Here is a 17,003-nt window from a genome sequence, read left to right as displayed (position 1 = left end):
CAAGAGGACCGACTCCTTAGATCTAGCAGGTGCAGTGTGGCCACAGGCAAGAGAGCTGAGCCCCCAGTCCAGTTCTCAGCTTGAGCCCAGCCGGGCGGCACACCACACCTGGCTTCTTCCTGTGACTCACCCACCAGCACCTGCTCAGCACTTCAGCTGCCCTCAACCTCAGAAGCCCTGGAGAGCAGCTGGGTAGGGAGAGGAGGATGAGGGACCAGGAGTCAGGCTGGCTTTGGCTCCTGGAAGGAGGCCAGGCTTTCTCTGCAATGTGGAAAGAAGGCAGCAAAGACGGGGAGGAAGGATCTGGGCAGATAGGTTCCATCTGGGGCTGCACCGAGAGCGGCGATGCCTTGTGCCAGCCTTCCGAGTTGGGATACTTTTCAAAAAGAGTAGGGATAATTTTCAAAACAGCCCTGCCCTTTCGCACGCTGGAGGCTCACAGCTGTGCAAGCAAGCACTGGGCTGCCCCTCCCTGCCTCGAAGACCACGCCCCCAGAGTGACTGAAGACCGGCCTCAGCAGAGCCAGGACCCTCCCTGCTCCAGGAGCTGGGGGCAGGGCTGGCAGGGAAAGCACAGGACAAGCTCACTTGCTCATTCCTATTTTTCCTCTTGCTCCAGGAAAGCAGGTTGGTGGTGCCTCGGTGCAGTCTTGCATTCTGGTCTCAGATTCTCTTTTGTTTCCCGCATCACCCCGCCCCCACATACCACCCTCTCTCCTGGATAAAGGCTTCTCTGGTCCGTAAAGGTCCTGGAGAGGGAGGGTCAGGATCAGACCAGCACCCTCTCCACCCTCACCCCCTACCTCCTGCAGAGCCAACTCAGCAAACACTCAGCCCATTAGGGCAGACACCTCAGGGCAAGTAGTGATGATCACCCAGAAGGACAGGCCTCCACTGGCCTTGCCAGTCTCCTGGCAGAAGGAGATCCTGGCAAAGCAACTGTCTACACAGCATGCGTCTCTTGCTCTCAAGTCCTGGCAGTGGCTCCAGTTTGCACAGGAGAGGTGACTGCAAGGCACTAGGAGGTCGCAAATGACCTGCTGCTGCACTCTGGAGCCTGGGCCCTCACGTGGTGTCTGAGCGGAGACACTGCAGAACCGCCCCCTCCTTGTGGGAGTTCACCAGCACATCCACCCCACAGCCTTCACTGCTTGTGCTCGCCACCCTTGCCAGTCCCCGACCCTGCACAACTTTCCCCTATTGCATCATTGACCCTCTACCATGCAGAGACCTCGCTTGCTTAGTGAACTGACTTAGACCCCCTCCCTGACTACGAGGTCAGCATTGTTTCCTGCAGTGTCCACAGGGCCAAGCACCACGCCTGGCATACGGCTGATGATTATTAAGTATTCATTAGGCAAACGAATGGCTAAATAACGTCAGGACTTTAGTTGACCATTTCCTAGGAGATTCAAAATTTTGTATTCCCTCTGCCCCCTTAATTTTAGACACTCAAAAGCTCCTGCTTTTCAAATTTCAAGAAATGATTTGAGGCTGAATATGGTGGTGCATGCTTTTAATTCCAGCACCTGGAAGGCAGAGGGAGGGAGGATCTCTGAGTTCTGAGTTCGAGGCCAGCTTGGTCTACGTAGCAAGTTCCAAGACAGCCAGGAATACATAAAGAGACCCTATCTTTAAAAAGAAAAAAGAAAAAAAAAAGGCATTTGAGCAAAGTGGTTTGCTGCCAGATGTGGTGGCACATGCTTAGGACTTGTGAAGCAGAGGCAGGAGGATCTGAAGGTAGGAGGCTATCAAATTCAAGGCCAACTGGCTTCATTTCAAACCTCCAAACAATGGGTTGACAGGATGGCTCAGAGGGTAAGTTGCGTGCCTGAATACCTGAGTTTGATCCCTGGATCCAGCACTGTGGAAGGAGAGAACAGAATGGATTCCTGCAAGGTGCCCTCTGACCTCCACGGGTACACCCGGCAGCGTGTGAGCACACACACAATAAATAAATACATATTTACAAAACGGTTTGCCTTGTTTCTATGATGCAAGAGGCTGGTATGAGAAACAAACTCCTGGTTTCCTCCCAAACCTGTTCCACCCTCTTGCCTGGCTGGTGAGAGGGTGACTCCTTCCCTCCATGTCTAGTTCCTGGGGGGCTCCCGCCTGCTCTCTCTAGCCCTGCTGGCTGTCCTTGGGAAGTGACCTAGCATCTCCACTACCCACCTCTGCTGCTATCACCCCAGGCCAACTGCCCTGCAGAAGGACCGAGGGCTGGGCTGGGCTCACCCCCCTTGCTTCATCCCCCAACACTTTAGTCTCAACACAGCAGTTAGCTGACTTTAAATGTTTACAGTTCGGTTTCTGTCTCTTCTCTCAGCCTGAAAGCCAAAGGCCTCGCCATGGTCTTTCTTCCCTCTGACCCCCACCTCCGCTCTTCTGCCCTCAGCCCTCTGCTCTAGCCACGCCCTCCAACTTAAAAGTCCTTTACTGAGGCCCTGGGCCTTTGTATTTGCCATTTCCTCTGCTGGAAGTGACCCTCTCCCCACAAGGAAACCTTGTTTCCTAGGGCTCTGTGCACAAACGTCCGAAGCTTCCTCTCTTCACCTTTACAAATCCGCCCCCACCCAATGCTGCTTTTCCCCTTTCTGGCTTAATCTTTCTCCACAGCACCTGCCATTCTCTGGAAGTTTACCCCACATGTTACTTCTCTCTCAGGCCTCTGCTGGCCTGCTTGGACTAAGACACAGGAGAGGAACTTCATCCAATTCCGCTCTTTCCTGCCAAGACCAGACTCTAGAGCACACTGGAGCCTGAGGCCAAGCAGCGACTGTTTCTGAAGTATTCCCAGTATTCAGTGAACTACAGGAATTACTGGTCCAACCCCGGGACTCTCCGGGAAAATGCAAGTGCTGGGTCGTTGCATTCTGCCGACCTGCTGTCTCAAGCCCAGCTCCCCAAGTCTGTCCTGCTCCTGGGGCTCAGGCTGTGGCTTGAGGCAGGGTGAGGGAAGGTGAGCAGCTTCTGATCCCAGGATTCTGCTTCTATATGAGTCAACCCGGAAGCTCCTTCACAATGGTATAGGCTAAGAGCCAGGGAAGGGGCTGGAGAGGTTGGTGTGGCATGCTGCAGTGGTCAATGGCACGATTCCAATCCTGGCTCCCCCCTTCCCTCTGTGTAGCTTCCCTGACTCAGTTTCCCCATCTATAAAACATGGATAGAGTAGCAGTTCTTCCAGCCAAGGCTTTGAGGGAGGGAAGCACTAAGAACAGTACTCTCGGAACACAGTGAGTGCTGCCTGCATGGTAGATGCAACTGTTACAGGTGGAAGCCAGAGCTGTGTGCATTCGGGATGAGGTCGGCACAAGAGAAAGCCAAGAAGAGAGGGTATGGGCGGGGATGGCTGTGTGGACGTGTCATGGGCAGGTGTGGGGACACAGTGGTCCTTTGAAGGCAAGTCTAAGGAAGCTGGGTCTAACAGGCCAGACTGGGAAGGAGGGTGCAGGGTGCGGGACCAGACACCAGGAAGAGACTAGCAGCAGACTCTAAACACACCTGCTGGGCCTCCCTCTCTCCAGAGCCACTCTGGCTCTTTTTCCTCCCGGCAGTACACCCAGCAAGCATGGACTCATCCTCTGAGACCCGGCTCAGGTACCTTCTCAGAAGCCTATCCCCAGGCAGTGTTAGTCACCCAGGTCACAGCTAGCTGGCTCACCCCGCTTCAGGAGTCGTCTGGTAGTGTCACACCTGGTGTCTGAGGCTGAGCCTGGGATCTGAGTTGCCTAGTCAGTGTCTAAGGAGCAGACAGGTACACAGTTGGGTTCACAGTGGTCACAGCAGGTAGGGGGATGGGAAGGACCTAGAGTCGGGAAGCAGGGTCTGGCTCCACTTGCCTGACTGGCCTTGGGATCCTGGGTTCTTGGTTGTTGCGGAGACCTCCTCAGCTAGCTAGCTCCCTGACTAATCAAGCAGCACACATAATTTGCTGCCCTGCCCTCCTTATGGCTCCTCTCCAGGCCTGGGCAGCCCTACCTCCTCTCCCCTGAGTCCTGACTCTCCTTGTCTCTGTGAATTCTCTATGGGGGCTCAGTGAGCTCCTCTGGCCAAAGCCGATGCCTTGACAGCAGGTTGCCATGGCAGCCCTTGGGCAACCCTCTGGCTGAGTCTCAGTTTGCTCCTCACTTCCTAACTTGCCCTTCCTTCTTCAGTGACCTCACTGGGGAGTCATCCCCTCCCAACGGTGTGGCTTGCAGAGCCTTCTCTCCTTGGGTCCCTGACACTCACCTGGCTGTCTCTTCATCCCACAAGCATTACACTGCCTTCCTGGTGTGGACCAGGCCCTGGGCTGAGGGTCAGTGGAGAGCAAGCGGACTCCACTGATGCCGTCTGGGAACAGGAGTGTGGGGAACACAACGCAGACATTGAACAAGTAAGGGAGGGTGACAGACAGGGCCAGGAGGCCTCCTGGAAATGGCCCGTCAGTCAGAGCAGGAAGGTGCTGAGCCCCCTTGCCATGTTAGGGCAAAAGTGTTCAGGGCTGGGGGGGGGGGGGCTGAAGCAAGAGTCAGGCCCGGCTCCCTCCTTCCAACCTAACCAACTGACACCTTCAACTGACACCCTCACAAAACCTTGGATCTGGCTCTTGAGCTAGCTGGCTTGGGGATGTGGGGGGCATGCCTTTGCCTGTGTACCTGGCCTCTTAAGTGTTGTTGAGCCAGGCATGCAGGGGGACCCTGAAACTGCAAGAATTCCAGGGAGATCCCTGGTGGAAGCAAGAGGCTTTCAGCTTCCCCTTCTTAGCCTTGGAGCCTCAAGGAGGCCATGGCCTCTGGGCTAACAGGCCATGTCAGAGCTCCCCAGAGAAGAGTGGGGCAGAAGCCAGGCCGCACCCCTGATGCCCCAGGGATGTCTAACCCTGGAACAGGGGGCTCTGGTAGGAGCAGCTTTAGTAGTATTTCTTCCCATCTTTATTGTTCTTCTGTTGTGGACTCGGGGTTTGGGAAGGGAAGGGTGGGAAGTTCGAGGGTGCTGGGAAGTGAACTCTGGTCCTCTATAGGAGCAACAAGCGCTCTTAACTGCCGAGACATCGTCCAACCCTGCCAGCGTTCTTCAAGGATGTTCTTCATGCCCTAGTGGATGGTCCCACATCCATGTGTATACAGGTTATAAGTGAAGTTAGGAGGGGAATGGGGGTGAGGGGGGGTCTAGGAAGCTATAGGGAAAAGAGGAAGAGGGTGGATACACTGAATGCATATATGAAATTCTCAAAGAATAAAATTATATTAGGGGCTGGAGAGATGGCTCAGCAGTTAAGAGCATTGGCTGTTCTTCTAGAGGTCCTGAGTTCAATTCCCAGCAACCACATGGTGGCTCACAACCACCTGTAATGAGATCTGGTTCCCTCTTCTGGCCTGCAGGGACACATGCAGGCAGAACACTGTAAACATAATAGATAAATAAATCTTTAAAAAAAACAAAAACAAAAACAAAAAACACCAAATAAACCAAAACCCACTTAAGACCAACGTTGGGATGGTAGCACATGGTTTTAATTCCAGCACTCTGGAAGCTGAGGCAGGAGGATCGGGGAGACTGTCACAAAACAAAACAAAACCCTGGCCAAAAAAAAAAAAAAAAAAAAAAGAAAGAAAGAAAGAAAGAAAGAAAGAAAGAAAGAAAGAAAGAAAGTTGAAATAATAAATTTTATGTTATGTGTATTTTACCATAGTTCATAAGCTGTAATGCAGGCTCCACGTTCATAGATCAGGTCCATCCCTAGTGCCTAGGGCAGGGTAGGTAGACAAACTACTACTTTTTAGAGTGGAGGATTCAAACTGTTGTAAGGAGTGAGCTGGCACACGGGCCTTGCCCAGGATGGTCTCTTAAACCCTAGGCTCAGTCTTCCTGTCTCATCCTCCCCTGCAGATGGAAACACCGGCTGCTACCACTGCTTCCTCACTATGCTGATAACAGACCCCAGGGCCTCACACATGCTAGGTAAGTGAACTATGCCCCTGGCCCCAGAACTGTGGAACCAAAGGAAAATCTGAGTAAAACATTTAAATCCAGCTCAGGTCTGGGGATGGTCGCTCTGATTACACCTCAGGTGTAAACAAGTTATGGGGAGAGGGGTCATGGCCCCCCAGAAGCCTTCCTGGTCCTGCTGAGGCAGACTCACCTGGGTTTTCTCCCCCGAGAGAGGAAGTGCCTCTTGCTGATCCAGCATCCGGGCAATAACTGTGAGGCTCAGTTGGCTGCGAAGCTGCCTGGGAGAGAAGAGCAAGAGTCTGAGTGGGGTAGGCGAACGTTCTGGAAAGAATGGGGAAGACAAGCTCTCCAAAAAGCAAGGATAGTACATTTTTCTTTGGAGCTGTAACCCCTCAGATCTGCATGTATCTGTAGATCTGTATGGGTGAAAGGAAGGTCTACTCAAAATTGGACCAACATTCCTACCTTTGCGTAACAAATACGTACAAAGACAAAACCAGGTGTGGCTCAGTGGCAGAGCATAGCATGCAGGAGACCCTGGGGACCGAACCTACTTAAAAAGGAATAATCTGAGAAGAAGAATGTGGTGATGGAAGGGATAAAACAACTGAGGAGAATAAAACATGCAGATAGAGGGGGAAAGCAACCTGGAGAAAACACCTTCCCTTCTCTGTTCTCTTTGTCCTGCCCAATACACTGACTCTCAAGTTTCAAAGGACTTCACGCAGGGTGGGTGATTGGCCCCTTGAGACCAGGCTTCATTGTTTTTTGTTTGTTTGTTTTTTGTTTTCACCCACTATTTGGAGAACTTTCCTTTGGGATCCCCCTCCTACCATCCTGACCAGATCCAGGCTCCCGGATACACCTGAGAACTACTCAACCACCCAAGCAGCCCTTGGGTCTTGGACAACTAAGAGAGTATAAATAACTTCCCTGTGGGGGTAGCTAATGTGACAGCTGGTCACCTTATAGTGCTGGTTGTTCTTCTGTCTCCCAGTGGGACCGACTTCATGGGGTAGTAAAGAGAACAAGGGAGACAGCGCCCCAGGAATGCCTGGAGCCACCAGCCCGTTTCTAGACCATTCGCTCCCTGAGCTGCTTGTGAGCCAGCACAGGCCTCCTGCTTCAGTCAGCCGAGCTGGGTGTCTGAGGCCAGCCATAAGGCAATACTTAGTCAGTGCTGACTCAGGACTGAGCCGTCCTCTAGTCAGGAAAGAAGACCCCAGCGGGGCTTCGGATGTTAACGCCTGGGTCCCTTAAGCACTTGGGAGAGTGAGGAACAGAGGAAGGAGGAAACCAGAGGGTGGGGCTGAGAGTTGTCCCCTAGGACCTTTGAGACCAGGTGACAGGACAAACTCCTTGCAGGTCAAACTCTAATTAATCACCTGAGCCTCGCTGGGGAGATTGCAACATGTCCTTCCACGTATGTCCACACATTGGTCTCCGGGTGGTAGTCAGCCCTTGACTGGGATTATTTACTTATACATTTATTTATTTTGACAAGCCTTATGCATGCCACACAGGTGCCATGCCACAGAGTTTCATTCTCTTGTTGAGGTTTCTCTGTGTAACAGCCATGGCTGTCTTGGAACTCTGTAGACCAGGCTGGCCTTGAACTCACAGAGATTGCCTGCCTCTGGCTCCCCAGTGTTGGGATTAAAGGCCACTGCCCAGCCAGAGTTTCATTCCTATCTCTTCTGGAGGGACTTGTGGCCACCACCCAGTGCTAAGTAACCCACTCAGGAGGGAACCCAGTTGGGCTTCGGATGCCGCTGTCTTGAACCGTGCCAGGGAGTAAAATGAAGAGAGAAAGAGAAAGCTATGAAAGGCCTAGAAGTGAAGTGTGATGGAAAATGTGTCTGGGATTGGGCTTTTAGAGGAGAAATGCTCGCAGGTAACAGTACTGTTGGAAGGCCCTCCTCCGACAGGGGCCCTCAGCCGCATCCCTGGAAAAGACACGGGGACCAGAAAGACCAGATGTGGACAGGGCAGGTGCTAGGGAAGGCTTCCTTGAGGAGGAAGCCTGGCCACTTCAGTTGGTACTGTCGGCTCCAGAGCAACGTTCCCAGGGCCACACCTGCCTTAGTGATGGAGTGCTGAGGCAGGCCTCCACCAAGCTGAGAAGACTGGGATCGGACACAGGGTCTGAGCTCTGCAGGCTCTGTTGATGTTTCTTAAGGAAGAGTCAAAAAGAATCAGCGAAGCAGGGGGTTCTTAATTTAAAAGAAGAGCAGCAGGTGGTGGCGGCACACATCTGAAGGGCTATGGGGGGGAGGACAAATGGCCACTCAGAGAGAGGGGACCATAATGTGCTCACAGAGCTGACAGGAAGGGACACGACCCCTTTGGAAAACAAGAGATTTACCGAGGACATGCACACATTTAGACCGCGATTCTGAAGTCAAGTCCTGCTCCCATGTGCACAGGTTCAAGAGAGGGACTTAGCCGGGCGGTGGTGGCGCACGCCTTTAATCCCAGCACTCGGGAGGCAGAGCCAGGCGGATCTCTGTGAGTTCGAGGCCAGCCTGGGCTACCAAGTGAGCTCCAGGAAAGGCGCAAAGCTACACAGAGAAACCTTGTCTCGAAAAACCAAAAAAAAAAAAAAAAAAAAAAGAGAGGGACTCACAGCCGAAGTGCCCCAGAAGCAAACTGAACTCTATCTACACAACTACTTCCACAAGTTGTCTTGACTCTGCTACAAACGGAAGTCAGTGTGAGAATTCATGATCATCAAGTCTGAAATGGACTCCTGGAGGTAGAGGTCCTGGTGACCCTGGGGTATGCCCACGTTGTCCTCTCTCTCCCAATCTGGGTGTTAGTTTCACGTTTTTGACTCGGGAAAACTCCACTGAGACATGCTCAATGGTCTGTTTGTACACTGTAGTTCAGGAAAGCTGTCATACTAAAGAGATTCAGCTGGAGGGGGACTTCGGTTTGTCGGATTTAGCAAATTAAAATATAGGATGTCCTGTTAAGCACAAATTTCAGATAAAGAAAGAACCTGTTTTTCTTTGTGTTTTAAAAGACTGCTGTGGGGCTGGAGAGATGGCTCAGCGGTTAAGAGCACTGGCTGTTCTTCCAGAGGACCTGAGTTCAATTCCCAGCACCCACATGGTGGCTCACAACCATCTATAATGAGATCTAATGCCTTCTTCTGGCCTGCAGACATAAATGCAGGCAGACCACTGTATACATAATAAATAAATCTTAAAAAACCAAAACGCTGTGTTACGGTTGTATTTGTACTGCATCTGGCAAGTGAAGAGGAAACCAGCCGTCCTCCATTTTTGACTGGGAAGACAGAATTCTGCCTGGTTTTAGCCTTGATCTCTTTTTGCAGGGTATGCTGGGGGCTCCCACAGCTTCCCCAGTACTCTGAGAGCCAGAGTGAGCTCTAGAGAGTTGACGACAGGCAGCTACCATCTGAGCTGAGCCATAGAAAGTTGAGTCAGAAGCTCCGTCTCTGCTCCTCCACGGCCCCCGCTCTAGGTCCTGCCTGAACGCCAGCTTCCTCCTCATCACGTACCCGACCCTCTGTGGCCCGCCTGTAGCTGGGACCTGTTTTCCAGCTGTTCCTGGGGTCTAGGATCCGGCAGCAGCTGGGCCCAGACACAGTGGGAGGTAAATGGCTCCTCCAAGCTGCCGCTGCTGTGCTACAAACCTTACTGCCAGAGTCGGGAGGCCGGCATCTGGGCTTCATTAATCCCCCCCACACCACGGCCCACAGCGGGTGGGGAGGGGCCGGCCCGGGAGAGAGAGGGCCAGAGCTGGCAGGCCTCAGAGCAGCACTGGGGGCCGATCCAGAAGGGAAGAGGTGGGTGAGTGTGTGGGGTGTGGTGGGGGTCACACCAGGGCTGCAATCTAAAAAACAAAACAAAAAACAAAAAACAAAAAAAACAAAACACCAAACTAAAATAAAACAAAACAAAAACAACCAAACAGCAGACTATTGAGGGGGTGAGTGGATGTAAGGAGCCCACATCTAAGAGTCGAGCCCCCCACGCTGGCACTGCCTGTCTGTCTGTCTGCTGCCCACAGTCTTCCTGACTCTCCTTCCTCAATTCTCAGTCCCACTGAGAAACAGGGACAGGGGGCCACTTTTGAATTGGACAGATGGAGAGTTTGGAAGGGAAAAAGCAGAGGCGACCCACCCAAAATACCACCCCAGCTGTGCAGGGGGCAAGCAGAGAGCCCTGCCCAGACTGTGGGCGCTTTTGTCCACAGAAACTGCCTCACCCCACCTGGCAAAGCTTTTCCAGAACTCAAACCAGGCAGGCAAAGGAAGATGCAGAAGGCACTGGCGCCCTCCCCGCAGTGTCATATAAGGCAATAGGTTCCAGCACAGTGCTCAGGCCAGACCAGGCCAGGCCAGTGTTGGGCTCTGTCCCGCCTACCTCCAAGGGGCCTCTGTAAGACCAGGACACTGGATCGGCACACAGAGGCACCCAAGGCACTAGGAAATTAGGAACAATGTTCTTTTCTAAACCTAGGGCAGAGGATTCAGGTACTCTGCTGTCTGGGCAGTTCTCACAAGGGACTGGCCGCTGCAGGAGCATCCAGGAAGGCAGTGTCCCACTGGAATGTTGTTAGGACAGCATCCACAGGCCAGGCCAGCATCCCGCCCGCCCGCCACCCCACAGTGCTCTGTCTTCACTCCCTCAGAAGGGAACCAGGCCCTGCTGAGGCTGAACTGCCCTAAAAGGCTACCAGGCATCTGGCCAAAGGCGTGAGCTGCCTTTTCCAATGGGTCCAGGGCAGCCCAGGATGCAGCAGCCTTGGCCTGTTCCTCTATGGAAATGCTGCCCGACACCTTGCTGCATGGTGTCTGGCGTGGCCTACATCTCCAGAGCTACAGACACCTGTCCGACCACTGGTTCCTTGGTCCCTGATGGGAATCATCTTTTTCTGATATTGTTTTTGCTTTTTCAAGGCCTTTTCATCCCTTTGAATTCCCTCTCCTGTATGCAAGGTGAGAGAGAGAGGCTCAGTTTTTTTTTTTTTTTTTTTTTTTTTTTTTTGAGACAGGGTTTCTCTGTGTAGCGCTGGCTGTCCTGGAACTCACTCTGTAAACCAGGCTGGCCTTGAACTCAAGAGATCCACCTGCCTCTGCCTTCTGAGTGCTGGGATTAAAGGCATGCGCCACACTGCCCTGTGGGAATTATCTTGAATGTAAGTGTGTGCTCTCCAGGCAGGAAGCACCAGGGTTTGGGCTCAGCAGTTTGTGGACTCTTTCCTAATACCTCCGCTTCCATTCTGCCTGCATCTGCAAGCCATGGCCACCACGCAGTCTGGTTATCCACTTGTGTTGTACAATCATGTGGAAGAGGTAGAGGGGGGGGAGGAGGAGGAGGAGGTGGAGGAGGAGGAGGAGGAGGAGGAGCGGCATGCACAGTGTGGACTGAAAGAGAGGGACATGTTGACCATTGATCTGGACACCAGATGGCCACACAGCAAGACGAGGCTACAACCACTCACATCACACACACGCTGTTCTCCACGATGTGTGTGAGCCCAGGAGCCTGCTGCACGGGCCCATCTCCAGCAGAGTTCAGAAACAGTCAGATGAAAGATCACCAGGAAAGTGGTTTCCTTTGCAGAAGGAATGACCGGGGGGTGCGGGGGGGGGGGGGGGTTCTAAGGAGATTTCTGGAAACCAGGTGACGTTCTGTCCAGATACTGAGTGGTAGGTAGTTCACAGATGGCAAACTCAAGATCCTCTGCAAGTCCTTGAGCACTCACCTATGTATGATACATGTCCTTTTCTTCATGCACAAGTAAACAAAATGGCACCTATATGCAATGGACACCTAAGGCAAAGCCTGACCTCTTGCCTACTGCTCCTGGACTCACAGTCATCATTTAAAGCTGTGGCCCTTCCCCCCCCCCCCCCACGTGATCATTTCCGTCACAGAAATGCAACATCTGCCTGCCAAGCTGGTCCAGCCCATTCACTGGATAGACAAAAGAAGTTCTTCCTACATTTTGCCAAAAATCTGCCCTTCTGGGACTCTGACCAGGTTTCTGGAGTCTGTGCTCTGGGAGCCGTCTGGCGGGTAGGGCCGTGCCCATCCTTGAAAGCCTTTGCTGTACTCAGATGGCTGTCTCCCAAAGGCCCGACTGCCTCCTTTTTCCATCTTTTTGACCACTGTGTCCCTGGAAGGCGCTGGGCTGTCTGTGTTCCTTGTCGAGTGAGCCACTCTGCTCAGGGAACCCAAGGGGCTCAAAGCAGGCAACAGACTGAACCCAAGTCTTTTTCTTTTTTTCACGTCTTCCTGTCAAACAATTTCTCAGACCCTGTTCTTAATGGTGCAGCAGGGGCCTCTCTTTCCAACTCAGCCCTTCATTATGGTCGGCTGAGATCTTCTGGAATCTTCAATTTGCTGTCGGTTATATTCATGTTGTCTATGAATCTAACCATTGTTCCACTAATCGCCTCATTCAAGACATTGGTTTTGCTCCCTCCAGACGACCCTTTAGTAAAGGTCGTGAACTAGGTGGCCACAGGAGGCTGCCCTGCAGGTGGGCTCATCGGCTTGTGTTTCTATGTTGTCCCCAGGACGAGATGACAGCTTTATCAAATGCCCCAGGAATCTCCAGACAAGCATTCCCCGGTCCCCTCCGGAAGCTGGGGCAGTAGGATTTGTTCTGAGGACACCTAGACACCAGGGTGTCCTTTCCTAAGCATAGACTCACCCACCATTCCTAGGAATGATGTTAAGGGGGCTTGCCTCTCAGAACCTCCCAACGAAGGGCCGGGACACCCCACCTGCATGCGCACGTGCGCACACATACACACACACACACACACACACACACACACACACACACACACACACTCTCCTGTTGCGGGAGAGCAGAGGAGATGACTCACTCCACACTGTCAGAGCTGTCATGTGTCACTTCCACACTGAGACTTCAGCTCCCTCCAACCACTTGATTCCATATATAAAACATTCTTCTCCCCACGGAGAAGACAGCAGTGAAATACGAAGGCTGAAGTGTGGAAGCTGCACTATCAGCCCCAAACAGCACCCCTCACGCACAGCCAGCTGCGCAGGCGCAGCCCTCCTAGTCCTGTCTCTGACCCAGGCTACTCGTGCTCTGTGCTCGGCTTTCCAGTTCCTTCCCTATCTTTCAAACCTAAGCAGCTCAACACTCCACTGCTTCTGTGTGCCCTGAGGTGCTCACCCAGCCTCAGAGGGCACAAACACCGGTGGCCGGCGGTCCTTCTCATTCCCCTAGCCCAAGGCTCAACAAAGCCAGCTAACTGTGCCCCACCCCCACCCCCCCAAGGTGTGAGGAATGTCAGTCTGAGTCAGTCAGTCAGGTGAAGAGAAGGGGAAGGAAGGGAGCTTCTCCAGGACACTCTGAAGCAGATGCTCAGCAGGAGTTCAGATGGCTGCAAGATTTTAGGATATGGCAGATATGTGGGAGTGCATGGGAGGGGTTGGGGGTCACAGAAAGGAGTTTGGGAGAGGAGGTATGGGACCGTAAGCACAAAGGCCCTGATCATTAGGCTGGGCTGCTTGGATGGTATGCCGAGGGTAAGGTTTTTTAAAATGTCTGTGTATGTGTTAGGCCTGCATTTATGTATGTGCACCACGTGTGTGCTTAGTCCTGAGGGGTCAGAATATCTCCGATACCGACACTGGAGTTACAGGTAGCTGTGAGCTGGGACACCAAACCTAGGTCCCTCTGTGAGAGCCGAGAGCCGCACGTGGTGTTAACTGCTGGGCCCACGCCCTCTGAAAGGATTTTCAGCAAAGGAGGGTCTATAGTGTACTGGAAGGAAAGTCACATTCTTGCACAGTGGTGGATGGATGATACTCCAGAGCAGAAAAGAAGACGGCCAGATTCTCCAGGAGAACTGGAGGGCGCTGGAGGATAGGCCTTAGCCAGAAAAGACACAGTGTCAGGATCTAGAATTAGGGGTCTGGTGGGAAGGAAAGAGGTGAAGTTGGAGGGGTCGGAGGGGAGAGACACCGCTGTGTGTCAGGAGTGGAGAAGCTCCATCCACAGCTTTGGAATCTGCTGGGAGCCTGGGGAGGCTGACCTGCCACCCCGAGTGGAAGCCTGCAGGGGTCAGGGGCTCCATTTCATGAGGTCACTCAGTTTTAGGGCAGGTAAATGAATAACCAAATAAAAATAAAAAGGAAAGGAAACATGACTGCTCCTAGGTATGTATGGCGGTGGAGAAGGCTGACTGTAGATATGTGGGAGAGCACAGCCAGAGGCAGACGCGTCTGGGAGAGTCCAGAGTGCGCATAACCAGACTGAGGAGACGGGGAGGAGAGAGAGGGCAACCAGTGCAGCTGCCAGGGGGTCCAGAGCAGATGAAAAAAGGCCAGGGAACCAACATGATTGGCGTATATAGGGAAGGGAAGGCCAGGCTGCTGGGCTGGAGAGTTCAGGGCAGGGGGTGGGGTAGGTCAGCCAGGAGGACCCTGTAAGAGGTAGGGACTGAAGGATGCAGGGAGAACCTGGAGGCCAAAGTCTGCTTTGATGTGGTAAATAGGCAGCTCAGCTGTTTGTCCCAGGTTTGAAACCTAACCATAAGGCTAAAGCAGAAGTAGGAAGGGATTGAACAGTGGGCAAGAGGTACAGGAACTGATTTAGAGCCTGCACGCTATGTGGAGCTGAGAGCAGCCGAGGCGGGCCCTCTGGTCCTGCCTCAGACAATCAGCAGGAGCGCAGACCGAAGGAGGAGGGTCCAGGGAAAGCTCCCGGGGCACCTGCACATGTCCCTGCTTTGATCCCAATATTCAAACCAGCCTCCAGGCTGCCTGCATTTCTTCATCCGCTAACTCCTTCGGGGATCAAGGAGACTGAACGTCCTTGGTCGATCACTTCAAACTGAAAAGATGCTGAGAGGATATGGGGGAAGGAAGATCCAGAATTAACGGGGCCAACAGACAACAGGCAGCAGTGGTCCAGGGAAGAACCTGGTTCAGGAATAGCCTCCATGGGGCTGCTGTACCTAGGGTTCCTTCCTCAGGAGCATCCAATTGGTTTAGCTTGGATCTAACCTCCCCGCCCCACAACACACCGAGACAGGGTTTCTCTGTGTAGACCTGGCTGTCCTGGATCTTATTCTGTAGACCAGGCTGGCCGGGAACTCAGAGATCTGCCTGCCTCTGCCTCCGAGTAGTGGGATTAAAGGTGTGCGCCAGCACAGCCCTTTGGATCTAACTCTTGGGAGCTGGGACAAAGGCATAGTCCCTCCAGCCTAGGGAGACGCAATAAAGAATTTTCACCAGCACAGGAAGGATGGTCAAATTTGAGGAACTCTCTCAATTCCATAAAAACAAATGAATAAACAAACAAACAAAAGTACACAGCACCACAGCAGAGATAAGAAAAACAAATGGCAGCCGGGTGGTGGTGGCACATGCTTTTAATCCCAGCACTCCGGGAGGCAAAGGCAGGCGGATCTCTGTGAGTTTGAGGCCAGCCTGGGCTACCAAGTGAGTTCCAGGAAAGGCGCAAAGCTACACAGAGAAACCCTGTCTCAAAAAACCAAAAAAAAAAAAAAAAGAAAAAAAAAGAAAGAAAGAAAGAAAGAAAGAAAAACAAATGGCATTCACTTATTCCCAGTATTTTACAGAACATTCTTCACATTCTAGAGGAGACAAGACAGCCCTCCAGGCAGGTTGCTGCCACTCTGTAGGAAGAGAGGACAGTTAACATAGGAACAACCTCATTTCAGCTGCAGGGACATAAAAACAAGTAAGGTCCCTTGAGTAGGGAGGGGTCTCTAAGGCGGTGACAGGTGGGCAGAGACTACCATGATTGAGAGTGGGCATCTCCTGCTAGACAAAAAGGACACTCACTCACAGAGATCTACCTGCCTCTGCCTCCCGAGTGCTGGGACTAAAGACGTGTGTTTGAGTTAGAGCCTCAGAGCCTACAGGTGTAAGGAGAGGACTCCTCAAGTTGTCCTCAAGCCTCCATGTGTGTACTGTGGTACCTGTGCACACGTAAGAGCGTGCGCACACGCGCGCATACACACACACACACACACACACACACACACACACACACACAAAATAAGTATAAATGAAATGAAGAGAAAAAAATTCATGCAACAAAAGTGATTCTGTAAACAGGGCTGTCGGAGAAAGAGCCATCACATTTGGAAGAGATGAGCCCGAAAGGTAAAGGTACTTATGCTTACGCTGATCCCAATACCCTGAGATCTGTCCCCTCCAACAGTGCTGGCATAACATTTTACAGATAATTTTGTTTTTGTTCTTTGCTTGCTAATTAGAGACAAGGTCTCATGTAGCCCAGGTTTGCTTCAAACTCACTAGGTAGCAAAGGTTAGCCCAGAACTATCCTCCCTGCACTTTGTAAGTGCTAGAATTACAGGTGTGTGATATCACAACTACTCTGTTTTTTGCTTTGTTTTACTTTTTGAGAAAGGGTTTCATGAAGCCCAGGTGGCCTTGAACTTCTGCCTTAGCCTCTGAAGTGCTGGGGTCATATAGACTAGTTCTACCACCCTCAGGTTACCCAAAGTTTTATAGCATTGTAGCCTATTTTCCCCAGTTAGCATTATTTCACTACTCTTTCTTCCACTGCCTCCCCCCAAACCACCACTGGGGATGGAACCCCAGGTCTTCATGCATACAGAGGGAGCGTTCTACCCACTGGGCCATATCCCTAGCCTCTTTTCTAGCTTTCTTGTTTTGTTTTGAGACAGGATATATAGCCCTCGATGGCCTGGTACTCACTCTATAGACCAGGTTGGCCTCAAACTGCCCGTCACTGCTTCCCCAGTCCTGGGATTAAATGCATGTGCTTCCAGCTCCTGGCCAAGTTTATTCTGTATTATGTGTGTGTATGTGTATGTCTGTGTGTGGATTTGTGTACAGTGCTGGGGCTTCAGAGTCAACATACTCCTGGAGCTGAGTCACAGGTGGTTGTGAAGCGAGTTCTGGGAACTGAAGTCAGGTCCTCTGCAGGTGTCTGAGCTCTTAACTACTGAGCCATCTCTCCAGCCCAAGTTGGCACATTTTGAAGTCTACTTGATTCTGCTACTTGGCCCTCCTGAGGACGCATGGAGC

General features: G+C 52.2%; 1 protein-coding gene across 5 annotated transcripts in view; it reads right to left on the bottom strand.

The window, feature by feature from the left end:
* Fam178b (family with sequence similarity 178 member B) overlaps positions 1 to 17,003 on the bottom strand; it is a 135,030-nt gene that overhangs the window by 18,316 nt on the left and 99,711 nt on the right. For all 5 annotated transcript variants that reach the window (XM_042265660.2, XM_042265659.2, XM_076557487.1 and 2 more), the window contains one exon: positions 6,128 to 6,215. In XM_042265660.2, the coding sequence (XP_042121594.2) occupies positions 6,128 to 6,215 (88 nt within the window). The remainder of the gene's footprint in view (positions 1 to 6,127; positions 6,216 to 17,003) is intronic.

Source organism: Peromyscus maniculatus, chromosome 21, assembly GCF_049852395.1.
Source record: "Peromyscus maniculatus bairdii isolate BWxNUB_F1_BW_parent chromosome 21, HU_Pman_BW_mat_3.1, whole genome shotgun sequence".
In the NCBI taxonomy this organism is placed as follows: domain Eukaryota; kingdom Metazoa; phylum Chordata; class Mammalia; order Rodentia; family Cricetidae; genus Peromyscus; species Peromyscus maniculatus.
The sequence above is the reverse complement of the archived record's forward strand: the minus strand, read 5'-3'. Positions and strand labels throughout refer to the sequence as shown.